Here is a 27,604-nt window from a genome sequence, read left to right as displayed (position 1 = left end):
GGCAGACACCAGCAGCCCGTGTGGGTCCTTTGATTACAAGACAGCAACAGCCTGCATGGCTGAGCCCCTCGCTGCTCCACTGCCATAGTCACTGTCATGTAGGGTCATCTCCCATGCTTATCCTTCTCAATGTTGGGGGGTGGGGGGGGTGCACTTAGAATTAGAAGGGGGTTAAGTTAATAGTAGTAAGTTAAAGTTTGATCCTGTTTTAATGTTTAAAGAAAATTAGAAGCAACTTTTGTTTAAGTAACCATTTGCCTTGATGAATTTCTATTGTTGCTGGGTTTTGGGGTCCTCTGGGCTCATAACAGTATGATGAATGTCCTTTTGAAGGAGGTGGGGACCTCATATCATGTTACCAGTGAGAGGTTGAAAATGTCTGCAAAACCTCCAGCCAAACTGAAGGATATATCAGCCTCAGAAACTAGGAGCAGAGTCATTGAAGACTGTGGGGACTTCAGACAGTGCATCATTATTTTCTCTTTCAAAGTGAGCAATAGAAGATATTGAGCTTGTCTGGAAGTAGCATAATTAATTATGCTGTTGTAGCATCAGCTACTAAGCAAGAGACTCACAGCCACCTCGTTGGCTGAGTGGGACTGAGTGGGAGAGTGGATCACCTCATGATGGAATGACAGAGCTGACTCGATGGGCCGACGAATAGCCTCCATCTACTCCAATATCCTTATAACGACTGTTTATTTCGAATCCCGCACACGCCCCTTTAAGGGCAGCGTGACCTCTGCCCCCGCGTGGGTGGTGATGTCATAACGGCTGCCCTCGGCGCGTGCTGGTTTAAAGCCACGAGGCAAGGAGGTCCCCCGACAGCACCATCTTCTCATGGCTTCCCCACCATGTGGCGGTACAAGCGGGGCTGGTTCGCCACGAGTATGTGTGCCACCACACAACCCCACCCCCCCAGAACCATCTTACGCGTCCTGCCATTTGGGCGGATGGACTCGGCGCTTCAGCTGAGCTATTTGGATCAGTTGCAAGAAGTCCAGGTGTGCCGCCTTCTGGCGGTCTACCGTAAATAGTTCACTTTTACCCCTGATGTCCAATGTGAAGGTTTTGCCGGACCGCTGGAGGACTCTGTACGGGCCTTTGTAAGGGTGCTGCGAGGGCACAGCATGCAGGCCGCACCGAACGAAGACTAATTCAGCCGCATCCAGCTCTTTGGGCAGTCGGGTTGATTGGGTGTAGTGGTGTGTCGGAGGCGGGAGAGGGGCAGCGAAGCGAGTTTGTTATGGAGGTCTGCAAACAGGGTCAGGTGGTCGGTCGCAGAGGCTTTTTCCGGGCTGAAGAATTCACCAGATCATGACAGTAGTGCACTGTACACCAGCTCTGCGGACGATACCTGCAGATCCTCCTTTGGAGCCGTCCTGATGCCAAGTAGGATCCAGGGGAACTCGTCTGCCCATCCGGGACCAGTGAGGTGAGCCATGAGGGCTGACTTCAGGTGGCAGTGAAATCACTCCACCAGCCAGTTGGCTTGCAGGTGATACACTGTGGTGTGGTGGAGCTTAAGCCCCAAGAAAGCTCGCCAACTGAGTCCAGAGGGCGGAAGTGAACTGAGCGCCTCTCTCACTGGTGATGTGTGCCAGGACTCCAAACCTAGCGATCCAGTGGGTGATCAAGGTCCTGGCGCACATCTCAGCGGAAGTGTCTTTGATGGGGATGGCTTCCACCCATCTCGTAGTCCGGTTGACCACTGTCAGCAAGTAGCGTGCCTCCCTGGACACCGGTAGAGGGCCCACAATATCAACATGGATATGCTGGAACCTTTTAATCACCGGGTCAAACTGTTGAATCAGGGCCCTCATATGCTGGTGGACTTTGGAGGCCTGGTACTGTGTGCAGTTCCTGGCCATTTGGGCGACCTCCTTCTTGAGCCCGTGCCATACAAACCACTCCACCACCATCCACACTGATGTTTTGACCGAGGGGTGTGCCACGTGGACAATGCTGAAAGCCCGCAACCTCCACTGCGGCGGGATTACTGGGAGCAGTGAACCAGTGGAAATGTCGCAGAGCAGCATGTCCGGTGAGGCGGAGCCCAGTAATGGTGGTAGGGAGGGCCTGCATTTCCACGTAAGCTCTCTGTGCCTGCACCAGCTGAGTGTAGTTTAGGCCGGGGGCGAGGCTGTCGATTGTGAGTCGAGCGAGCGCATCCGCCACGACGTTGTCTTTACCTGCCCTGTGCTGGATGTCAGTGGTGAACTCCGACACGTAGAAGAGGTGGCGCTGCTGGCAGCCCAACCAAGGATCTTTAATCATAGCGAGGGCCTGCACGGGTGGCTTGTGGTCAGTGAAAGAGGTGAACGGCTGCCCTCCAGGAAGTACCGGAAGTGTCAGATGGCCAGGAGCTCCTGGTCGAAAGCGCTGTACTTGAGTTCTGGAGGTACCTGCTAAAGAATGCCAGCGGGCACCACTGGCCATCGACCCACTGTTCCAGTACAGCCCCCAACGGCCGTGCCTGAGGCGACTACCGAGAGTGCAGTGTGGGCCTCTGGGTTCGGGTGAGCTAAATGTGTGGTGCTCGTCAATGCATCCTTTGTTGCTGTGAAGGTGCCCTCTGCCTCTTCCGACCAAGCCAGGATCTTGTCTTTCACAGTGAGCATGGAGAATAACGGCCACATGATGCGGACCGCGCCGGGGATGAAGCAATGATAAAAGTTCACCATACCAATAAACTCTTGCAGGCCCTTGAGGGAAACTGATGCACGGCCATGACTTTCGCTGGTGCCAGGGTGGCTCCGGCCGCCGAGATGGTGTGCCCCAGAAACTGTAGCATCTGCTTGCCGAGCCCATTGACTGTGAGGCCAAACTCTGCCAAACGGGCAAACAGGATGGGGAGGTGGACCTTGTGCTCCTCGTGGTCACGGCTGGTGATAAGGATGTCATCGAGGTATATGAACACAAAGTCCAGGTCCCTGCCCACTGCATCCATGAGGTACTGGAAATTCTGGGCCCCGTTTTTAAGTCTCAAAGGCATCCGTAAGAACTCAAACAGCCCGAACGGGGTGATGATCACGGTCTTAGTGATGTCGACAGGGTGGACCAGGATCTGATGATAGCTCTGTACCAGGTTGACTTACGAGAAGACCTGGGCGCCGTGGAGGTTTGCTGTGAAGTCCTGGATGTGCGGGACTGGATACCTGTCTGGTGTAGTCGCGTCGTTCAGGCGCTTATAATCCCCGCAGGGTTGCCAGTCCCCGGAAAACTTGGGGACCATGTGGAGAAGTGAGGTCCAGGGACTGTTGGACCTGCGGATGATCCCCAACTCCTGCAGGCGGCAGATCTCCTCCTTGGCCAGCTGTAGCCTCTTGGGCGGTAGTCGCCTGGCCTTGGCATGCAACGGGGGGCCTTGCATGGAGATATGGTGATGGACCCCATGCCGGGGCATGGCAGCAGTGAACTGCAGTTGCAGGTATGTGGGAACTCATTGAGTATGCTGGAATACTCGTCCCTGGGAGCGGTGATGGCGGCTATCTCTGGCCTGCAGGCTTCAGTGGCATCAAAGTGGAGTGAATGGAAGGTGCAAACGTTGACCAGCCATTTGCCCTTTACATCCACCAGTAGACCATATGCCCTGAGGAAATGGGCCCCCAATAACGCAGTACCCACTGAGGTACTGCACGAACCTCCAGCGGATAGATGCCTTGGGCATCAGTTGCCAATTGATGAGAAGGATTTTTGTGACTTACAGGCAAATTTGAAAAATTTGTGTTCAAGAGGACTTTCTGCTCCATTTTCTTGCCCCAAGGAGGAATTTGACATTGATGGGTTTTGGGCACCAATACTGGTCAGATTGAGCAACTCATGAATGAAATATTTAGGGAATATAATATCTGTGGTGAGATTAGCTGCAGAAAAATGGAAAGAGAGATCTATCAGAGAAATATTTCATCAATCTCTGTTAGCTGAGAATGGACCTGATCTGACAAACATGTAATTGAATAATGGATAATCAGTGATGGTTTATGAATATATCTGATAAAGGGAAAGATAAAGCAACAGTTGCTCTTTGGATGATAAAAGAGAGTTTAAGAGGAACCAGAAAAAGACAGCAAATGTGAGGTTGATAACACCCAAAGATCAAAAGCATATAAGAGTTTTGTAAGGGATTTTTAAAAATTATTTGGGCCTATATAGTATTGTGTTGAGTGAGCGCATGCTGGGACAGGATTATGCACAAGAATATGGTTGAGATTATATTCCTGGTGATAGTGAGGTTGTGAAGGAATAAAAAATGATCTGCCCAAAAAGTTGGCTGGAGAGTGATTTGGCTGAGTTGAGTTCTAATTTTATACCTTACCCTCAGGTCACTAATCCCATTTGAAAATACAAATGCCATTTGGGCCTGGGTTTTTTTCCCCTGCCTACTGATGTTTAATTGAATTTCTGACAACTGTATGAAAGCCTTGCCTTTAACTTGGAATCAATTATTGTCACCGCAGTGTAGCAGCTGACATTTTCCTTGCTCTCTTTGCCACGATCTGAACCTTGCATCTACCCATAACCATCCTATTGGTCTGTCAGAAACATTGTTATGACATCAGGTGATTACGTAGGCCTTCTTGTTAGCCTTCCACATTGTGGCATCCTTGTGGCTGACAGTTCTTACTTTTAAAGTAAAATATCACGTCATAAATTGCAGTTTTCACATTGTTCTGGTGCTCCTCCTCCCACCTGATCTGACACAGATATCTTTATAGTTCTCCCATCTACTACCTAAACCATTTGATCCAATGCTTAAAACGTGGCAAAAGCATAATTCTGAATTCTATACCGGGTGGTCAGCACAACTTTAGTCGCTATAATGGGATTATTTGACATGAAGAGCATTTCAAGTTTAAATCAGTTTCAGTGGGATTACATACTAGAATGACAAGGTGAGCAAGGCAGTTAACACAATAGTGTTACAGTGTCAGTGATCCAGGTTCAAATCCGGTGTTTTACGAAGAGTTTGTGTGTTCTCCCAACGTCCGCATGGGTTTCGTCCTCCCACATTCCAAAGAGGTACGAGGTTAGTTGGGTCACATGGGTGTATTGGGTTGTGCGGGCTTGTGATCTGAAAACAGGGCCTGTTACCGTGCTATATCTCTAACTTTAAAAAAGATAAATTAAAATACTCGCTATAATTACAAAGATGAAAATGTCTCCTTAGGCTTCGGTGACCCAAACTAGAGCACTGTTCACAGAAGCAAATGGAAAAGCTGCTGTGAAGATGGTAGAGTCAGACCAAAGACCTACGATCACCATGAAGACACCTTTACATCTTACTTCAGACATACCAAATTTAGCGGAACATGACCTGTCTGGTAAGATGCAGATAAGATTTTACTTTTTTTAACCATAATAATTTACTATGCAAAATCTTAGTGAATGAATTTGTTTCAACAAAGACATGAGGTAAGAATATTGTTTAAAATTTGTTCAGTGTCTAAAATGGCGGCACTACCAGAGCTGCAGCACTGCCACTGGTGCAGGCTAAAGGAGAGCTGGGAGTGGAGACATAGCATTCCCATGCAGGGCTCTACTGCTGACAGCTCTGTACAGGCTTTAAACAGCCTGTTAAAGGAGTGTTTTATTTTAAATCATGGGCCCAAGATGGCAATGCCTGTGTTCAGCAGCAGCCTCGGTGCAGGATGGGGGTTACAGACTCTGGGGGGAGCAGAAGGCTGCCGCAGGATACCAGTAGCAGGGAGGAAACCCCCTGTTGAGAGGGAGAAGCAGAGAAGATGAGTCTAAGGACGATGGCCATGGTGATGGACCAGTGAGGGGCTCTGTGGCTGAAAGACTGACACAAGCGATTTGCAGATGTGGAACCAGCTGTGGACTGCTGGCATGCTGAGGTTTAAGGGCTCACAATAGGCTACGGGCTGCTCGAGCCTGGCTCATGAAAACCAGGTATCAAAACTGGGATTTGACAGGATACTGAGGGCAAGGAGGGCTCCCGAAGGGCCCTGGGTGCTGAAGGGTTCCTCATGGTGTCAGATCTGGTCCTGGGTTGCCAATGGTTTGAACTGAACAAGTCTGAGACTGCAGGACCACTTGAGGTGAATCTACAGACACCTGGTGACTCTCTTTTGCTTCTCTTTCTTGGACTGCATGGGGCTAAATCTAAAGTCAAATCTTTGTCTGCCTTATGGCTGACAGAAGGCAATTTCATGTAATATCACATTTCTGTTTTATTACATGACAACAAATAGTATTCGATCTGAACATGTTTTAAAAGATACACAAAAAGACAGCATTCCACCTTCTCATGCTCAATGGTTACAAGAGGTTATGTCCTTCCAAAGTTTAGAAAAAGATCAGACATAACGCCAAAGATATAAAGATGAGCGTTTATAAGATGTGGGACCTTTCATGAAATATTAACATAATTTAATGAATTAGCGTGTTTGGATGGCTCCTGAACAGCATCGTATGGTTCCTGAATGTTGACCTTCGTTTCTTATGTATATTAGATATGCAGATTTACCATGTTTAGAGGGAGGGGTTTTGATTAATAGAGGCTTTTAAAAATAATATTTTGATATAATGGGTTTGATTGGGAAGGATGATCACGATGTATGATCGAGGATTTATTTGAAATGTACAAATTATCGATCTTTTTTTAATAGTCCAGCTTATGCATTAGATTTATATGTATGTTTTTTTTAATTATCCTCATTAAGAATATTTTAAAAAAGAAAGAAAAGATACACCTGCCAAGAGATTGTATAACTGAAAAAATCTGGGAGTCAAGGACTAGTTAGAATGCCGAGATGCAGTAATAATTGTTTGCTCAACCTCTACAGGCAGAGAGGAGAATTCCTCTGAGAGTCTTTCAGCTTGTCCGAGTTTTTGAGGTAGTCAGTGATTGACAACTGACAGATACTGATTGACAACTGAAAGATACTAATTAAACCCATGTGTGGATATGGCTCACAGCCAAGTAACTGTCCTTTCATTCAGTCCTTCCCTCAGAGAGTTGTAAACTCGTGGCAGCCTTGTCTCTGGATCCAAGATTGGCCTGCTGATAGTGGGCCAAGGGCAGTAGTGAAGGATTGCTTTTCTGATCAGCTGGTGGATACCGAAAACAATTACAATGACTGAATGGTATTTGGACAGGGATTTGCTGAGGAAACAAATGCAGTGTTCCAATGTCCCAATGTGGGGAAAATGGGATTATTTCAGATAGGTATTCACAAGACCACAAGACAAAATAATAGAATCAGGCCACTAGGCCCATTGAGCCTGTTCCGTAAATCTACACTAAGCTACTCTACACTAGTTCCAATTTCCAGCCTTTTCCCCATATCCCTTGATGCCCTCACTAATGAGATACTTGTCTATTTCTTGTTTAAATACTCCCAGTGATCTGGCTTCCACTGCTGTATGTGGCAGTGAGTTCCACAGATCCACAACCCTCTGGCTAAAGAAGTTCTTCCTAATCTCTGTTTTATATGGATAACCTCTGATTTTCAGACTATGACCTCTTGTCCTCGATTCACCCCAAGGGAAACATCTTACCCGCATCCACTCTATCTAAACCTTTCAAAATACGAAATGCCTCTATGAGATCTCCTCTCATTCTCCTATACTCCAACAGGGCTGTTTTTGTGCTTTAGTGTTCTGTGACCCTCTGACCATTGAAATAACTGGAGTCATTCCTGGAATATTATGAGAATCTTTCATCCCTAATTAGCCCCTGAATAGTGGGTTGCTCAATCACTTCTCAGGCCGGGCATTGGCAAGTCCAAAGTTTTAATTGTGATCTATGCATGTGGAACTCATTACTGGCCAAGAAAGGGAGGGAGACGAAGATGCGAGCTATAGAGATGGGGGATTTAATTGTTAGAGGATCAGATAAGAGGTTCTGTGGAAGGGGTCAAGAATCCTGGATGATCTGTTGCCTTCCAGGTGCCAGGGTCTAGAATATCTCAGATTGAGTTTTCTAAAGAGGAAGGATGAGTAGTCAGATATATCACGTCCATGTAGGGACCCAATGACTTGAGTACAAAAGGTGATGAGGTCCTGCAAAGAAGGTTCAGTGAGTTAGATGCTAAGTTGAAGGACAGGACATCCAGGGCTGTGATCTCAGTATTTCCACCCGTGCCATGTGCGAGTGAGGTTAGAAATAGGAAAATAATGCAGCTTAACACATGGATAAAGATGTTGTGCAGGAGGGAATTCTTCAAATTTCTGGATCATTGGGCTCCCTTCCAGGAAAGGTAGGACCTATTCCGACTAGATGGTTTGAGTCTGAACTGGAGGGGCACTAATATCTTTGCAGAATGTCTTGCTAGTGCTGCTCTGAGCGATTTAAACTAGATTTGCAGGGGAATGGGAAAAAGAGGGCCAGAGCAGATTGTGGAGTGGAGTAGGAAAAAAATGAGCTGAAGACTGCATATAAAGACAGAAATCAAAGGATTGTGCATGCTGGAAATAATGTTCTCATGTGCATCTATTTCAATGCAGGGAGTATTGTAGGAAAGTCAAATGAGCTTAACGTGTGGATTGGCACATGGAATTATGATATTGTGGCCATTAGTGAGACTTGGTTGCAGGAGGAGCAGCTCAATATTTTCAGGCTTCTGTTGTTTGAAATGTGATCGAGTGGGAGGGATGAAAGAGGGGTGTGTGGCATTGCTAATCAGTGAAATGACCACAGCTGTGCTCAGACCGGTGTGACGATGTTATTAATCTTTAGTTACATGTACTTGGAGCTGTCTGAGGGCAAAGACCATGTCAGTGGTTCCTCTGTTAGCGCGAAAGCCGCACTGTGATTCTGGGAGTTTCAGCAATTTAATGAACCATTCAATTCTAATTTCAATAAAGAATCTCTTCAATTTTTATGGTTGTTTACCCAGTTTCAACCAACAATGGAATACCAGACATTTTGACTTTCAAAATCATTTCTGTGTGTGTCTGAGGTGTCTGTACCCCTATCTACCCAAGTACATGTTTTTTTCTTTCTTTGGCTTGGCTTCGCGGACGAAGATTTATGGAAGGGGTAAAAAAGTCCACGTCAGCTGCAGGCTCGTTTGTGGCTGACCAGTCCGATGCGGGACAGGCAGACACGATTGCAGCGGTTGCAAGGGAAAATTGGTTGGTTGGGGTTGGGTGTTGGGTTTTTCCTCCTTTGCCTTTTGTCAGTGAGGTGGGCTCTGCGGTCTTCTTCAAAGGAGGCTGCTGCCCGCCAAACTGTGAGGCGCCAAGATGCACGGTTTGAGGCGTTATCAGCCCACTGGCGGTGGTCAATGTGGCAGGCACCAAGAGATTTCTTTAGGCAGTCCTTGTACCTTTTCTTTGGTGCACCTCTGTCACGGTGGCCAGTGGAGAGCTCGCCATATAATACGATCTTGGGAAGGCGATGGTCCTCCATTCTGGAGACGTGACCCATCCAGCGCAGCTGGATCTTCAGCAGCGTGGACTCGATGCTGTCGACCTCTGCCATCTCGAGTACCTCGACGTTAGGGGTGTGAGCGCTCCAATGGATGTTGAGGATGGAGCGGAGACAACGCTGGTGGAAGCGTTCTAGGAGCCGTAGGTGGTGCCGGTAGAGGACCCATGATTCGGAGCCGAACAGGAGTGTGGGTATGACAACGGCTCTGTATACGCTTATCTTTGTGAGGTATTTCAGTTGGTTGTTTTTCCAGACTCTTTTGTGTAGTCTTCCAAAGGCGCTATTTGCCTTGGCGAGTCTGTTGTCTATCTCATTGTCGATCCTTGCATCTGATGAAATGGTGCAGCCGAGATAGGTAAACTGGTTGACCGTTTTGAGTTTTGTGTGCCCGATGGAGATGTGGGGGGGCTGGTAGTCATGGTGGGGAGCTGGCTGATGGAGGACCTCAGTTTTCTTCAGGCTGACTTCCAGGCCAAACATTTTGGCAGTTTCCGCAAAGCAGGATGTCAAGCGCTGAAGAGCTGGCTCTGAATGGGCAACTAAAGCGGCATCATCTGCAAAGAGTAGTTCACGGACAAGTTTCTCTTGTGTCTTGGTGTGAGCTTGCAGGCGCCTCAGATTGAAGAGACTGCCATCCGTGCGGTACCGGATGTAAACAGCGTCTTCATTGTTGGGGTCTTTCATGGCTTGGTTCAGCATCATGCTGAAGAAGATTGAAAAGAGGGTTGGTGCGAGAACACAGCCTTGCTTCACGCCATTGTTAATGGAGAAGGGTTCAGAGAGCTCATTGCTGTATCTGACCCGACCTTGTTGGTTTTCGTGCAGTTGGATAATCATGTTGAGGAACTTTGGGGGACATCCGATGCGCTCTAGTATTTGCCAAAGCCCTTTCCTGCTCACGGTGTCGAAGGCTTTGGTGAGGTCAACAAAGGTGATGTAGAGTCCTTTGTTTTGTTCTCTGCACTTTTCTTGGAGCTGTCTGAGGGCAAAGACCATGTCAGTGGTTCCTCTGTTTGCGCGAAAGCCGCACTGTGATTCTGGGAGAATATTCTCGGCGACACTAGGTATTATTCTGTTTAGTAGAATCCTAGCGAAGATTTTGCCTGCAATGGAGAGCAACGTGATTTTCCTGTAGTTTGAGCAGTCTGATTTCTCGCCTTTGTTTTTGTACAGGGTGATGATGGTGGCATCACGAAGATCCTGAGGCAAACAATAGATGTTTGCTAAGAAACATCTGTGTACACAGAGGACTTTTGGATTCAATCGTCAGCAGACAGGCTGAAATCCTTTGCTCATAATTAATATTTTTGAAGTGGTTTGAAGAAACCTCAAAGGCAGCAGTGATATCATGTAATCTTTGACACTCCAAAAAACATGCATTTTAATATTGCATTAAGATTCATCTGGAGTCAGAAATCCAGTAGCCTCTGGTCAGAGAGGTACTCTTCATGTTGTCAAGGGAGGAACACAGAATTGCAGTGGCTTCGGAAAGGATGGCAACTTTACTGCTTCTCTTGGTCAAATGCTGCAGTGGCATTTTAAATAGCCACTTATGACTGACCCAATTCTGGGTAAAAGAAAGCAAGAGCATTCTTGTTTCTGGATCATAACCATGTGATGGTTACTTCATCAGACTCATATCTGAGGTTTTGAAATTGTTGCGGAAGAAAAAAAATTCTCAATTCTCTGTACAAGGGATGTAAACCATTCGTATGAAGAAACAATTCCCTGAGAACAGCTCCACAAGAATTTTGTGAGTTTTGAGAAGTCTGAGGCCTCACACCTACTCTATAATTACCTTTAAGCAACAATTTAATGAATTTGAGTTTCAACACAAAACTGACTGAACTTTAAAAATTGTTTCTCTTAACAATTGTGCCTTAACTGTAATGGTTTTGGGCCCTGCATATCTCTCTCTCTCTCTCACACAATTATTAATAGTTATGAATAATTGTTTTTATGATATCATTGTCTTGGTGAATTTCTATTGCTGCTGGTCTAGGTACATAACACAGGCCACATTACAGGGCTCATCTACTGAGGCTATATGGGTGGAGCTGAGGAACCACATTAATGGGGTTTTATTATAGACTACCCAAATATCAGTGAGAATTGGAGGAGCAAATCTACAGAGAGATAGCAGGCAGGTCCAGGACTTTAACTTACCAATATATTGACTCGGACTCCCATACTGCTTAAAGTTTGTCAAATGTTTTCATGAAAGTTTTCTAAATCAATATGTCTAGGCACCAACTAGAGAGAGTGCAATACTGGATCTTCTTTTGGGGAATGAGACAGGGCAGGTGACAGAAATATGCGTAGGGGAACACCTTAAGCCCAGTGATCATAATGCCATTAGTTTCAAGTGTTATGAGCCCAGAGGACCCCAAAACCCAGCAGTAATAGATATTCACCAAGACAAATGGTTACTTAAACAAAAGTTGCTTTGAATTATTTTTAAACATGAAAACAGGATCACGCTTTAACTTATCTCTATTGACTTAACTAACCTAACCTAACCCCCTTCTCATTCTAAGCGCACGTGTATGTAATGTGTGTGTGAGTTCAGAAAAGTTATTTGATTCACAGTCCAATCTCACTTCTCATTCCTCGAAGTTCACCAGTTTCAGGCAATTCTTATACTGTGCACAAAATTTAACATTTATAAAGTTCACTAGGCTTTGGTGCTTGAAAGGTAAATGGTTACCACTCAGGAACATTCTTGTCAGTTTTCAGAGAGAGATTTGGTGTACGCTGGAAACCCAGCCACTTAAGTGTCTTGCTGACTTAACTTGTGCTTTCAGGGTTCTCCAGATGATAACATCTTTCTTTCAGGTCACACAGAGTTCCTTTTTGTTTCTCCTATTCTCTCTCTCTCTCTCTCTCTCTCTCTCTCTCTCTCTCTCTCTCTCTCTCTCTCTCTCACCCCCCCCCCCCAGAGAGAAAGCCTGTTTGACTCTGTCTCTGCTTGCAAAACCACGTGGAGTTCCACTCCAGACAATCTGTGGCTCTGACAAGTTCTTTCATCTGTTGCCTTTTTGTAAACAACAATCCATTAGTGAAGTCTCTTGGGCACTCTCCAAAGCTTTTGAAAACGTTCTGGGGCTAATATATCTAGCATTAGCAGAGCTCCAGTATTTTAAATAAGATCTGTTCCAATTTATCTCCCAAAAGCATATCTATATTCTGTCACACAAGATGATTACAAATACAGATGGGTCTGATCCTCGGTTTGAGATTCTAAATTGGTGAAAGGCCAATTTTGAGGAAATGAGAAAGGATTTAGAAAGCGGGTATTGGGATAGTTTATTTTCTGGCAAGGTTGTGCTCAGTCAGTGGAAGACCTTTAAAGATAAAATTTTGACAGTGCAAAATTTGTATGTTCCTGCAATGCAATGTTAACAGGCATAGGTAACCTTAGGTTTTGAGGGATGTTAGAGATCTGGTGGAGAAGAGAGAGAGATATATTGCAGGTTCAGGAAACAAGGAGCAAATGAGATACTTGAGTATAAAAATCCAAGTAAAAGCTCAAGAAAGAAATCAGGAAGGCTAAAAGAAAACATGGTTGTTTTGGCAGACAATCTGAAGTAAAATCCCAAGGGCTTCTTCAGGTATTTTAAGAGCAAAAGGAGAGTTATGGACAAAATTGGACCTCTTGAAGATCAGAGTTGTTGGCTATGTCTGGAGCCATAAGAGATGGGGGACATAAAAAAATTTTTTTGCATTTGTTTTACTCAGGAAACTGACAGAGACTAAGGAAGTAATGAGGAGGAGATGCTTGCTTTCTTAAAGTGAATAATTGTGGATAAATTCCCTAGGACCTGACAAGGTATTCTCTTGGACCTTGAGGCTAGTATAAACTTGCATGGGCTCTGGCAGATATATTTAAAATGTTGTAAGCCAGGGCTGAGGTAACTGTAGTTCATATTGTTCTGATGTTTGAAAAAGGCGCCAAAAGTAACCAAGGAAATTATAGGCCAGTAAATTATTGGAAGGTGTTCTAAGAGACTGGATATACATGTATTTGGACAGACAAGAACTGATAAGGGATAGTCAACATGGCTTTGTGCATGATAGGTCGTGTTTAACCAACCTGATAGAATTTTTCAAGGAGGTTACCAGGAAGTTGATGAAGGAAATGCTGTAGATGATGTCCTCATGGACTTTAGTTAGGCCTTTGACAAGTTTCCATGTGGGAGGTTAGTCAGGAAGGTTCAGTCACTTGGTATTCATAGTGAGGTAGTAAACTATATTCGACATTGGCTTTCTGGGTGAAGCCAGAGACTGGTAGTAGATAATTGCTGCTCTGACTGGAGGCCTGTGACTCATGGTGTGCCTCAGGGGTTAGTGCTGGTTTCTTCATTGTTTGTCATCTCGATCAATAATGCAGATAATAATATGGTAAATTGGATCAGCAAGTTTGTAGATGATACAAAGATTGGAGGTGTTGAGGACCATGGGGAAGGGTTTCAAAGGTTGCAATGGGCAGTGGCGGATTAACCATGAGGGTGAGTAGGCTGAAGCCTCTACTTAGTAAAGGGTAGGGTGCCTGGACTCTACTTACTGCACTTGCATGGGTGAAGCCAGCGGTGACTCTGGGCTAGAATTGGTTTCGCACCATTGCCAGAATGACGTGAGCAGCAGTTTCTGGGAGCCGGCAGCATGAAGATTTTGCAGCAACAACGGCATGTCTGTTTTCCTCCACCTTCCCAGCAAACTATTAGTTTTTTAATGTCCAATTCAGTTGCAGAGTCATTAAAAAGCTAATAGCTTGCTGGGAAGATGGAGAATGATTGGGGGGTGGAGTCAGTGACTTTTCCTTGCCCAACGGGACAGAACCAGGGGACAGTAACCTCTCCCTGCCCAGCGGAATGGAGCAAGGGGGCAGGGATCTCTCCCTGCCTAGTGGGACAGGCATTGGGTTGGGGGGGGATGCAATCTCTCCCTACCTAGCAGGATGGAGGATGGGCTGCAGGATGTGGCATCTCCCTGTCCAGCGAGCCAGGGGATAGGGCCGGGGGAAGCGACATTTCCCTTCCCAGTCGAATGGGGGACGGGGCCATGGACTCAAACTCTCACTGTTCAGTGGAACGGGGTCAAGGGCAAGAGGAGGAGAGACATTTTTTGTCAGGAAATTGAAGAGGCACCCTTTGCTGGGAAAGTGACTGAACCTTGATGTCCACCTGTAAAGGGAAGTATCAAAGCAGGGGTGTGATCGAGGTGCAGATAGTGAGTTCTGAGCATATGTCAACTTTCTCTCCTTCTTCTTACCTCCTTCTCCTTCATCCCTCTCTTTACAGGTACTTTCAGGTGTGTTGGCTGTTTCCAGTACTTCCTGTTTAATTCAACATTTGTGCAGAATGTTAAGAGGTCCAGGCGGGGTAGGAGGGACAGAGTATGTTGCAACTCTGGGGCACAATCTTGCAGTCATGGAGAGAGCAGAGATTATATTTCCGTTTTTCGAGGGCACTATGATGGGACTGGAATAAACCCTGAACTTTTTGTGGTTGTAGACCAAGACCTGGGAAATAACAATGAACTGAGATTGCTACTTACTTCATTCTTTACAGCAAATTCCCATCACCAGTGAAACGACCGCTAGTTTAATTACATCTTATAATCACATATTATCTCTCCACTCTGCCCAGGTCAATCCATTCTAACACCATGAAGTACAAATAGTACAACCCATTCCAAATGTTAAAAGTGTTAAACAAGAAAGTCTACAGTTAGGATTGAGTCCAATATACAAACGTGCTAGAGGAGAAGCCGAACTCCCATTTGCAAATTGAGTTTTAAAATCATAATTCTGGAGGAACTTAGCTGGTCTCGCAGTGTCCGTAAGATTACCGATGTTTCGGGCCTGAGACCTTCTTCAAGGTATCTTGTACCTCCTGTGGATGCTACGAGACCGGCTGAGTTCCTCCAGCATTTCTGTATTTTACCACAGTCACAGCATCAGGCAAAAGGTAGGAGCAATGAGGCAGGGGGGAAAGGTCAGGGGGGCCCTTACTACATCTCAGCCTAGGGCCTGGGTTGTAGTTAATTCTCCACTGCCAGCTGGTTCTGAACCAACTGGAAAAATTGACTGCAAAATGGCAGATGGAATTTAATGGAGACAGTATGAGGTGGTGCACTTTGGAAGGACAAACCAAGGTAAGGCATGCATGGTAAATGGTAGAGCACTGAGGAGTGTGGTAGAACAGAGGGATCTAGGAATACAGATGGATAATTCCCTGAAAGTGGCATCACAGGTGAATTGGGTTATAAAGAGAGGTTTTGGAATATTGGGCTTCATAAATCAAGGTATTGAGTACAGGAGTATATTTCATTGGTGAGGCTGAATTTTGAGAATTGTGTGCAGTTTTGGTCACCTAACTACAGGTTAGGACTTTATTTCTTGGAGTGTAGAAGAAAGAGGGGAGATTTGATCGAGGTATTTAAAATTATGATGGGTGTGGGCAGAGTAAATACAGTATTTATGAGGCTTTTTCTACTGAGGCTGGTGAGATACAAACCAGAGGACATGGGTTTAGGGTAAAAGGGGAAAAGTTTAGGGGGAACATTAGGAGGAACTTCTTCACACAGAGAGGGGTCAGAGATGGAATGAGCTGCCAGATGAAGTGCTAATTATGGGCTCAATTTTAACATTAAAGAAAGATTTGGATAGGTACTTGGATAGGAGAGGAATAGAGAGATATAGACTGGGTGCAGGTCAGTGATACTCAGTAGAATAATATTTCAGCAAGGACTAGAAGGGCCGAAAGTATTGTTTCGGTGCTATAACGTTCGATGGTTTTACTGGTTGAAGCCAGTTTATGAGATACATTTAAATGAATTTGGATCTGGCCCAATTTGCCAAATGGATCAAGGTATCGGGAGAGAAGCAAGAATACGCTAGTGAAGATGTATGAATGACCATGATTGTATTGGAAAAAAATTGTTCAGGCAAGCCATGGAGACTCTCTGTGGGCTACAGAAATCTCTACTACTACTAGTCTAAAATATACACCTTCCGACCTGCTTTCGCTGCATTCAGCAGCATGCACTTTTCCTGGTGACAATGAGTTGCAGAACTGCATTCACGAAATTCAGATCTTGCATACAATGCCTGAGACTGGAATGGGTCAGCTTGTTGGTGCCCATAATGGTCAACGCCTACACCATGGACAAGGCTGGACAGGTGGTATGAGGGCAGCATTCAAACTGGAGGATTGTGACCTCCCCTACCAACCACACTGCTGGCGAACGCTCAGTCACTGGAAAATAAAATCAATGACCACAAAGCTGCTCTATCAGAGACAGGTGAAATAAATCTCAGTTGTTTGCGGCTTCAAGACCTGGCTAACAGAGAACACTGGATGTAAATGATCCAACTGGAGGGTTTCTCCATTCACAGACTGGATTGGAACTCAGGTTCTAGTAAAGAGGGAGGGGGTAGCATGTGCTTTTTAGTTCATACTGGTTGGATGTTGGGATCAAACCCAACCTCATGTTCCACTTATTTAGAACAAATATTGATTAAATGTAGACCTTTCTCTTTACTTCGAGTTCTCATCAGTAATTCTCACCGGAGTTATATATCTCCTACAAGCAGGCACTTGGGGAGCTGCATGATGTTGTTTGCAAACAAGAAACGGCCCATCCCGACACATTACAAATTATAGTCAGAAACTTTAATCAGGCTGGTCTGAAGATAACCCTGTCCAATTACCAGCAGTATATAACCTGATGTACCACAGGTCCCAGCACACTTGATCACAGCTACACTAAGCAAAGAATACCTATTATTCTTACCCGAGATCACATTTTGGCAAATCATTTCATTTGGCAGTGCTTCTGCTACTTGTATACAGACAGAACCTAAAAAGCAAAGCTCCAGAATCAGGACAACCAAGAGGCAGTCGCGGAGGCTGAGGAACGGTTACAGGACTGCCTCAAGCCAATGGATTGGGTAGTGTTAAAGAACTCAGCAGAGGACCGGAATGATTACACCAGGGCCGTTAGGGACTTTATTAAAACAACTCTGGATGAATGTGTCTCCACTAGCTCATTTAGGATTTTCCCCAATCGGAAGCCCTAGATGAACAATGAAATCCAGAACCTGCTGAGAGCCAGATCAGAGGTGTTTAAGTCTGGAAATCAAGGACACTACAAAAGGTGCAGGTATGACCTACAGAGAACATCTCCTGGGCAAAATGGAGATTCCAAACTGGAATGGAATCGACAAGCTGTGGCAGGGTTTAAGTGACATAGCCTGCTATAAAGCTAAATCCTGTGGTATTAGGGACTGCAAAGCTTCACTCCAAGTTGAGCTCCATGCCTTCCATGTCTGAATTGACCACCAGATCAAGGAGGAACCATTGCACACCCCCACAATACCTATAATCTGCACTTACAGAGTCAGTTTACAGTTCCAGAGGAGTACAATTTACACTACTGTTAAGTTGAAGTTCTGCCTGGTCTGCATGAAAGAGAATCTGAGGGTTGTATGTGATGTTATGGAAGTAATCTGATGATAAACTTGAACCTTGAACTTTGAATGGTGGTGGAGTCTCCAAGGTGGTGAATGGGTTTCTTTCTCCTGGAGCTATTTTCTATCTTTGCATGTATTATGTGTCATCTTGTTTTAGCTGTACAGAATGCCAGCATGTTTTCCCGTGTGTATGTAAATGCACACGTACATTTTATGGTCCTTTGGAGCAGTCACATGATTTTCAGTAGCTGTTAAAAGTCTATAATCAGAGGAAAGGAGTTAATGGTGTTGTTTTGTGAACTGTGCTTCTGACCCGAACCCACACTTTAGTCCTCAATTAACTATACTCAGGAGAAGGTCAGAAGCACCATCCCCTCCATTCTAACCAAGAAAGGTCAAAGAATTTTCATCAATCTCTCTAACCCATTACACTTTCTTTCCACATAACATTAGATAAGAGCTGGCACTACATAATGATAGAATAACATAATGAGTAGACTATTTAATGCTAGAGGTTTGTTTCTTTGCTCACATAATTACATAATTTTTTTTTTTTATCTTGGGAGTTGACCAAGTTGATTTCAACTGGCTCTTAACATATTAACATAGAACATATGCAGCACAGTATGGATCCTTCGGCCATTGTTATTTCCTGCCAAAAAAAGTACTAAACCCTCTCTACCCCATAACCCTCTCTTTTTCTTTCATCCATGTATCTATCTAAAATGCCCGATGTTTCGACTTCCACCACCATTCCCAGCAAAGCATTCCAAGCACCCACAACTCTCTGTGTAAAAAACAAATCTCTCGAGATGTCTCCCCTAAACTTCCCTCCTTTCGCTTTGTATATATGTCCTCTGGTGTTTGTTGATCCTGCCCTGGGAAACAGGTGCTGGCTGTTCACCCTATCTATACCTCTCATAATCTTGTAGACCTCCATCAAGCCTCCTTTCATTCTTCTACGCTCCAAGGAGGAAAGATCCGGCTCTCCTAACCTTGCCTCATAAGTTATTTCCCAATTGAGGCAACATCCTGGTAAATCTCCTCTGCATCCTCTCCATAGCTTCCACATCCACATGAGGTGACTAGAACTGAAGGCAATACTCTAGTTGTGGTGTGAACAAAGATTTGTAGAGTTGTAACAGACCTCTCTACAACTCCCTGAATTCAATACCCCTTTTAATGAATCTCAGCATCCCATAGACCTTAACTATCCTATCAACCTGTGTGGCAACTTTGAGGGATGTATGGATTGAACCCCAAAGTCCCTCTATTCATCCACTCTTAAGCAACCGACCATTAACCTTGTAATCATCCTTCTGGTTTGTCCTTCCAAACTGCATCTCCTCACACTTTTCAGGATTGAAATCCATCTACCTATTTTTCTGCCAAAATCTGCATCCTGTCTATATCCTATTGTGGCCTTCAACAACCTTCAACTCCATCCACAACTCCTCCAACATTCGCGTCATCCTCAAATTACCGGCCCATCCTTCTGCCTCTTCATCCAGGTCACAAAGTGCAGGGGTCCCAGAACAGATCATTGTGGTACTCCCCTAGTCACTGACTACATTCCTTCCACAACTACTCTCTGCTTTCTTCCTACAAATCTATTTTTTATCCATACACCCAATTTTCCACTGATCATTGTGGTACTCCCCTAGTCACTGACTACATTCCTTCCACAACTACTCTCTGCTTTCTTCCTACAAATCTATTTTTTATCCATACACCCAATTTTCCACTGATCCCATGACTCATGACTTTCAGGATGAGTCTCTCATTGGGGGACCTTGTCAAATGCCTTCCTAAAATCCATGTAGACCACATCTACTGCCCTACCCTCATCAATTTCTTTTGTTACCTCCTCAAAAAAACTCAATTAGAGGTACAACCTTCCCTTCACAAAGCCAGGCTGACTATCCCTGAGTAGACTGAACTTCTGCAAATGCTCATAGATCCTATCCTTAAGAATCCTCTCCATTAGTTTACACACCTCTGACATAAGACTCATTGGTCTATAATTCCAAGGATTCTCCCTATTACCTTTTTTAAACAAGGAGACTATATTTGCCATTCTCCAATCCTCTGGCACCTTCCCTGCAGCCAAAAAGGAATCAAAGTTCCTAGCTACTGCCCCAGCTATCTCTTCTCTCACTTCCCACAACAGCCTGGGGTATATCATATCCGGATTCAGGGACTTATGAATCTTGAATATCCAACACTTCCGCTTCATTAATCTCCACCTTGTTCAGCACACAGGCCTGTTCAATTTGTCCTTGTGTCGCTGGGTGATCGGCTTTAGGGTCATGTATCTCCTTCCTCATGGTAGCAGTGTGAAGTGGGCATAACCTGGGTGGTGAAGGTCCTTAAGGATAGAGGCTGCTTTCCTAAGAGACCACCTCCTGTAGATGTCCTTGAATGAGTGGAAATGATGCCTGTGATGGCACTGGCCAAGTTCACATGTCTGTTGTTGTCTTGTGCACTGGGACCTCTATACCAGATGATGACGCAACTAGACAGAATGCTCTCCCAGAGACACCAATACTTCCAAGCGTGAAGCCCTGCAAAAGGTAGTGGACACAGCCCAGAACATCACAGACAATACCCTCCCTACCATCAAGAACATCTACAGGGAACGCTGCAATGGATCATCAAGGATCCACACTTCCCAGCCCATCCTCTATTCTCGCTGCTGCCATCAGGATTGAGGTATCGGTGCCACAAGACTCACACCACCAGGTTTGGGAACAGCTGCTACCCCTCCACCATCAGACTCCTCAGCAACAAACTCAATCAGGGACTTATTTAAGGATTCTTACTTTTGCAATTCATTGATCTTTATCCTTCTTTGTATTGCACAGACAGTTTGTTTACATTTCTTTATTTGTCAGTGAGCCCACCTCACTGACAAAAGGCAAAGGAGGAAAAACCCAACACCCAACCCCAACCAACCAATTTTCCCTTGCAACCGCTGCAATCGTGTCTGCCTGTCCCGCATCGGACTTGTCAGCCACAAACGAGCCTGCAGCTGACGTGGACTTTTTACCCCCTCCATAAATCTTCGTCCGCGAAGCCAAGCCAAAGAAAGAAACATGTGTACATTGTGTACAGTTTTTTTTTGCACAACCAATAAGTCATAATACTGCTTCTCCTGCAGAAAAACAATGGCTGAGTTGTATGTGATGTCTTGTATGTTCCTCTGACGAAAAATCTGAACTCTTCTCTATGCTTCCTCATTGCCATCTGGGATTCTGCTGACAACCATGGTGTCATCGGCATATTTGTAGACGGCATGTGAATTGTGCCTGATCACACAGTTATTGGTGTAGAGTGAGTAGAGCAGTGGGCTAAGATCGTCAGTGAGGAGGAGATATTATTTCCAATTTGTACTGACTGTGCTCTTCCATTGAGGAAGTCAAGGAACCACTTGCAGAGGCCCAGGGTTTGGAGCTTGTTCACCAGCCCTGTGAGTATGATGGTGTTGAAAGGTGAGCTGTAGTTGATGCTGAATGGACTGATGTATATATTGCTGTATTGCATCTGCTTTGCAGCTATTGTGAAGTAAGGCGAATTGCGTCGCGTTCAGATCTTTACTTAGATGTAAGTTAATTCTGGCCATGAGCAATGTCTCAAAGCATTTCATCACAGTTGATATGAATGCTGCTGGATAATAGTCATTAAGGCAGCTCCCTCTGCATTTCTTGGGATGATTGTCGCCCTTTTGATGCAGGTAGGAACCTCAGACAGCAGCAATAATAGGTTGAAAATGTCCGTGAACACCCTGGCTTATTGGTTGGCAGAGATTTTCAATACCCTGCTAGGTATGCCATCAGGCCTTGATGCATTGCTAGGGTTCACCCTCTTGAAAAGTTTTCTGACGTTAGCCTCAGAGACTGGTATTACTGCAATGTCACTTCAACGGGCTTTCTAAAATATATATTGTTGAGTTCTCCTTCTCAAAGCTAGCATAAAAGGTGTTCAGCTCATCAGGTAGTGAAGAATCTCGGCCATTAATTGGGTTTGGCCTCACCTTGAAGGACGTAATGACCTGCAATCCCTGCTCTAGCTGGCAAATATCTGACTCTGTCTTTTGTGTCTCTGGGAATTGCCTCTTTGCTGTTCTGATGGCCTTCCGTAGGTCCTAACTGGACTTCTTGAGGAGATCTGGATCACCGGTCTTAAACGGCATTAACCTCACCCTCAGCAGGTTGAGACTCTTCTGATTCATCCACAACTTCTGGTTGGAATACTCCCAGTAAGTATGTGTGCGCACACAGTCATCCACGCAGGTGTTGATGAAGTCAGTAACAGCCATGGCATATTCATTCAAGTCTGAGCCTGTGTCCTTGATTTTAAATCACCCAAATGCCACCCAATTACACCCAAATTAACCTACGATCCCATACGTTGTGAAGGGTGAGAGGAAATCGGAGCACCCAGGGAAAACCCCATGCAGACATGGGGAGAATGGACAAACCTCTTATAGTCAGCGACGGAGTCGAACCGGGGTCGCTGGGCACTGTATTAAAGTTGACCTAACCGCTACACTAAACCATGCCGCTTGAAGGAAGGTTAATGGAACTAGGATGGAAATGGGTGTACCCAGGTAATTTAGAAACAAAGGTTGATAGTGGGAAAGGCTGTAAACAGTGGCCGTTTCGGGAGCAATGGTGCGGGTGCAGGAACTGCTGAGGCATGTTTCCATGAAGGGCAAAGAAAGAACAAACCAATTCAGAGCTCCATGGAAGCTCTAAATAATGCAGAGGATGTGCTTTAAAATAATAGCTGCTTATGCTTAATACCAACAAGAACTTGACTGAAATGAATTAGATGGGAAGTGAAATCTCAAATAACAAAGCCTGTAGTGATTTCAAAGAGGAGGCGTTTGAATAAACAGTCCTTGCTGACTAACCACTGTGTCTGGTGAATTGATTTAGAGGCTCTATTGGAGTAGTTGCTCCGAGCCAACGTTAATGGGAATCCAAAAGTGTCCCGTGGACTGTAAATAATCAAAGGAACATCCAGGAGAAGTAGAATGGGAACTTGCACATGGATGCTGAAGGCAACAATGATACTAAAATACTTTGCATCTACCCAACGAAGGGCCCAGGCCCGAAATGTTAGTCACCAATGGATGCTGCGTGACATGCTGAGTTTCTCCAGCGTGTTTGTATATCACACTCAACCCCAGTATCTGTCGAACTTGTATACATGAAACACAAAAGTTTGCAGACGCTACGATTGCAGTAAAAATACCTTGAGGCAAGGCTCAGGCCTGAAATGTCAGTTATATATCTGTAGCGCTGTCGATCAACCACATTAGACAGAGAGTTGTGATTAATAGACTTTAACCACCTTAAGAATTTAACACATCTCACATGTTGCTGGCCTGGTTCTAAGGCAGGATTTTGGGTGTAACAGCCTTAATAGGGATTTCCAGGAGGGAGGAGTCACAGATTCAGAGGGTGGGCCAGCTCATGCTCTGCATACATACAATACATACAGTGGTTGCATCACAATTACTTTTACCTCCTATGGACCTGCTGGATTCCTCCCACATTTAAGTGTTTTTACTAACTTACATCTGTCTTCACCAGGTAAGAGAGTATATCCAAAGTAAAGATAAGGGAAGAGTTATGGAATACTCTTAGAAACTGATAGCATGGAGATACTAGAAAAAAATTGTTTAAAATCAATAGGACTAGATGAATATATCACAATATTTTCAGGAAAGCATCAGATGGAATCAAAGGGCCACTGAGATAATTCTTAAATATTCAATGGATAGAGAGGTGACAGGATGAGAGGGTGGCACAGTTGGCGTAGCGGTTAGCACAATGTGGTTACAGCGCAAAGTGATTGGGTCCGGGATTCGAATCCCGCACTGCCTTAAAGGAGTTGGTGCGTTCTCCCCGTGTCTGCGTGGGTTTTCCACGAGGGCTCTGGATTCCTCCCACCATTTGAAATGTACCCAGGGGTGTAGGTTAATAGGATGTAAATTGGGCAGCATGGACTCACGGGCCAAAATAGCCTGTAACCATGCTGTATGTCTAAATTTCAAAAATACCGCGTACTCCTTAAAAAAGGGAGTAAGGATGCAGGCCGGTCATTTAACCGTACTGGTGGGAAAACCTTCAGAAACATGAGTCCAGGACAGTATTGATTCTGAAGAATCAGTACTGCTTGCTGCCTCTTCTCTTTTCTTTTTAAAATGTTTTTTTTATTGTGTTTACCTTATAAGCATGAATACAGAATTGACAATTATATAATAATTCATTTGTATACAAGTAAGCACACGCAAAACAAGCCAATGAAATATGTAGATAAAACTACATCAATAATTGCTTATAATATATCAAAAACATTTAATTGCAACCATGTTAAATCCATATATTGAAATAGCAAATAAAATAAAGGAAAAAATAAAAAGAAAACAATACTAAAAATTAAAACTAACTCTAATCTATCCCCTTCCTCTAATCAAGGTTACCTTTAAATTAATTTGAAAAATCAATAATGTGGAACTACTGGCAACTCCTGGAGAACAGGCAATGAAAGACTGGAACGTACAATAATTCTTAATTCTTCCAATTATAAAACAATTCTAAGAATAAATTGAAAATTTCCATCTTTTAATATATCTAATTTTCTCTCAACTTAAATAGGTCATTACATCATATAACTACTGTGTATGAGCAGGAGATGAATCAACTTTCCATTTCAGTTAGATTGCTTGTCTGGCTATCAACATGGTAAGAGCTAAAACTTTTTCCCGAGATGCTAATATAAATTTATCTGAATCACAAGAAAACCAAACAAAGCAATTAACTGGCAAGGTTCCAAATTAATCTTAAGAATCATTGATAAAATTTGACAAATGTCTCTCCAGAATCTCATTAAATTTTGGCACTCTCAAAACATATGGATCAGAAAAGGTTAAAAAATGTTACACTTCTCACATAGTGGATCAATATTTGCATAAAAGCAAGATAATTTAAGTTTGGACATTCAAATTCTGTGTACCTCCATAAATTGTAATAAGCAGTGCCTTGCACAAAGTGAGCAATCAATTATCAAGCTGAGAGGAGAATACCAATCTTCATCTGAAAATGTTAGGTTCAAAACTCATTCCCCAATTACTATTGATCCTAGCAATGAGAGCTGAATTTTAATCCAATAATTTATTATAAATATATGATATTAATCCACCATGAAAATAAAACCATTAATTAAAAAACAGATCAAGAAATTAGTGTTGGAAATTTACAGAAAATTCAAAATCATAGACTACAGAATGCCTAATTTGTAAATATCTTAAAAAAAGTATTTTGGAAAGATTAAATTTAGCTGATAATAGTCCAAAAGAGGTAAAATTATCTTGAATGAAGAGATCGTTAAAACTTTGGATACCTATTCTATGCCATTCCTTGAAACCTGCATCCAACAAAGATGGTTGAAAGAGATGGTTGGAGGGTTATTGGCGGAGAGCGGGAGGTTTGAGGTAGTGGAGTTGTTCTAAAGGCCGACATGGCCTGTTTCCGCTCCGTAAATGGTTATATGGTTATCTATAATTGGACTAGCCAGTGAAAAACCATTAATTCCCAATAATTTCTTAAATTGAACCCAAATTCTCATTAACAGATTATGTGCTAATTTGGAAATGGTGAAAAAGATCCCAAAATTGCCAACATAGAAGTTTTTATGTTCTATGCAATTCCATTTCTACCCAAGAGGGGCGATTCACTGACTTATCCAAATGTAATAATAAAGGTAAATTACATATGTTAATCTCCCAATAGTACAATCTAAAATCTGGAAATGATAATCCTCCATTTAATGTGGTCTTTTGAAGATGGGATTTTTCTTCCCCTGCTCTTTTCTTCCATATCCTTTCTGAATATATCCTCTAATGTTTTATGGTATCTGGAAAATAATGGATTAATTAAAGCCTGCCCTCCCACTTTTGTTTGGAACAAATAATACTGAAACAATTTGACAGCTGGAGACACTGCTAGAGCTACTGTAATGGCTGCCTCTGGTGCAGACCACGGAGAGTGGAGTCATAGTGCTCCTAGAGGGTCCAACTGCCCTGTCCGCATGCTGACGGCTCTGTACAGGCTACAAATGGCCTGTAAATGGAGCTGACGGTGGTTTTATTTAAAAATTCTGTGACCACAGGGTCTATGCCCAAGATGGCTGCACCTATGATCGGCAGCAGACACAAGGGGTTGCTGATCCCGAAGAAACAGAGGGCTGGTGCAAGGCACCAGAGAAAGGGGAGAACAGCCCTTGTTCGAGAAGAAGAGGCAGAGGAGATGTCCCATGAGATGATGACCACGGCGGCAGACCAGTGAGGGGTTCAAAAGTTGAAGAAGCACACAGGTGGTGGGCTGTTGGTGAATCGAGGTGAGAACCCCACGCAGGATGCAGCCGAGGGATTCACACCGGGCTGTGGCCTGCTGGAGATTGGCTGAAGGGGTGTGAGGTATTCAACTAGGATGCTAGAAGATGCCGATGGCACTGAAGGGTCCCTGATCGTGTCGGAGCTTCATGTCCCGGAACTTGGGTTACTGATGGTTTGTACTGATGGTGTGGCTGCGGAGGCTGGGGAAGCACTGGAGGCAAATCTTTCTCTTTCTCTCACTGTAAGGGGAGCTTCAAGCAATTTCTGCTGATGGCGAATCTGTTTGCCTTACGGCAGACTAAAACAAATTCCATCTAACATTACAGTCTTTCTTACATAACAATAAGTTGAACGTTGAATCTTGAACGTTCTGATGATGCAACAGACAGTGATTGAGGCAATCTATTTGTTATGTACGTGGACTTAGGGAAGGCTTTTGATAACAGATCACAACTTGGCTTATCAGCAAAGTTGAAATACATAACTTAAAAAGAGTATTGATAGCATGAATACGAAGTTGGTTCAATAACAGGCAACAAAGAATTGTGATGCATGTTTCCAACTTCCCTCACCAATGGACAATGAACCACACACTACCTCACTTTTCTTTTGCACCAATTTTTAATGTAATTTATAGCTAAATTGCAACTGTAATTTTGCTGTGAAGCAAAGAATTTCATGACCCATGTTCATCAATAAATTCTGATTCAAAGGAGTGCATTGGACACCTCAACTATGTACTGGCTCTCATTGAATTCCCATTCCCTCACTAATTATGCCTGTAATCTATTCCCCACACCCCTACCAATCCACCCACCTCTCCACATTCTACCACTCTTCTTCGTAGCAGGAGCAACTTACAATAGCTTATTAATTGATCAACTGACCCATTTTTGGAATATGGGAAGAAACCAAGGCAGCCGGAAAAAAAACCCACATAATCACAAGAAGAACTTGCCTGGCAGGCAGCACTGAGGTCCAGATTGAACCTGTATCACTGACACCGACAGCTCTTATCAGCTGCACTTTTGTGCCACCTGCTGGTTGTTCTTCAGATGGGAAGATGGTGAATGGTGGTGTTCAGTGGGCAAGGTTGTCTGTCAGTTCTCCTGCAGTGGAAACTTATGAAGACAGGATATGAACAATTTCTAAGTAAAGTGAAACAAGCTAGCAGAGTCAAGGTGTTTGAGGCAATAGTAGGCATCCCTAAAATTCTTGAGTCAAATATTGAATAACACTGGGTGCATGCCTGAGGAAACATTTGATAATTTCTTGATTTTCTTACTCTCAAATGGTTTGCCCAGTTTCCAAAGTGCCAAAT

General features: G+C 44.1%; 1 protein-coding gene across 5 annotated transcripts in view; it reads left to right on the top strand.

Moving 5' to 3' along the window:
* LOC138755078 (regulator of G-protein signaling 22-like) overlaps positions 1 to 27,604 on the top strand; it is a 207,447-nt gene that overhangs the window by 64,993 nt on the left and 114,850 nt on the right. For all 5 annotated transcript variants that reach the window (XM_069920294.1, XM_069920296.1, XM_069920297.1 and 2 more), the window contains one exon: positions 5,171 to 5,324. In XM_069920294.1, coding sequence (XP_069776395.1) covers positions 5,171 to 5,324 — 154 coding nt within the window. The remainder of the gene's footprint in view (positions 1 to 5,170; positions 5,325 to 27,604) is intronic.

This window comes from Narcine bancroftii, chromosome 2, assembly GCF_036971445.1.
Source record: "Narcine bancroftii isolate sNarBan1 chromosome 2, sNarBan1.hap1, whole genome shotgun sequence".
NCBI classification, from domain to species: domain Eukaryota; kingdom Metazoa; phylum Chordata; class Chondrichthyes; order Torpediniformes; family Narcinidae; genus Narcine; species Narcine bancroftii.
This window is presented reverse-complemented; position numbering and strand designations above follow the sequence as displayed.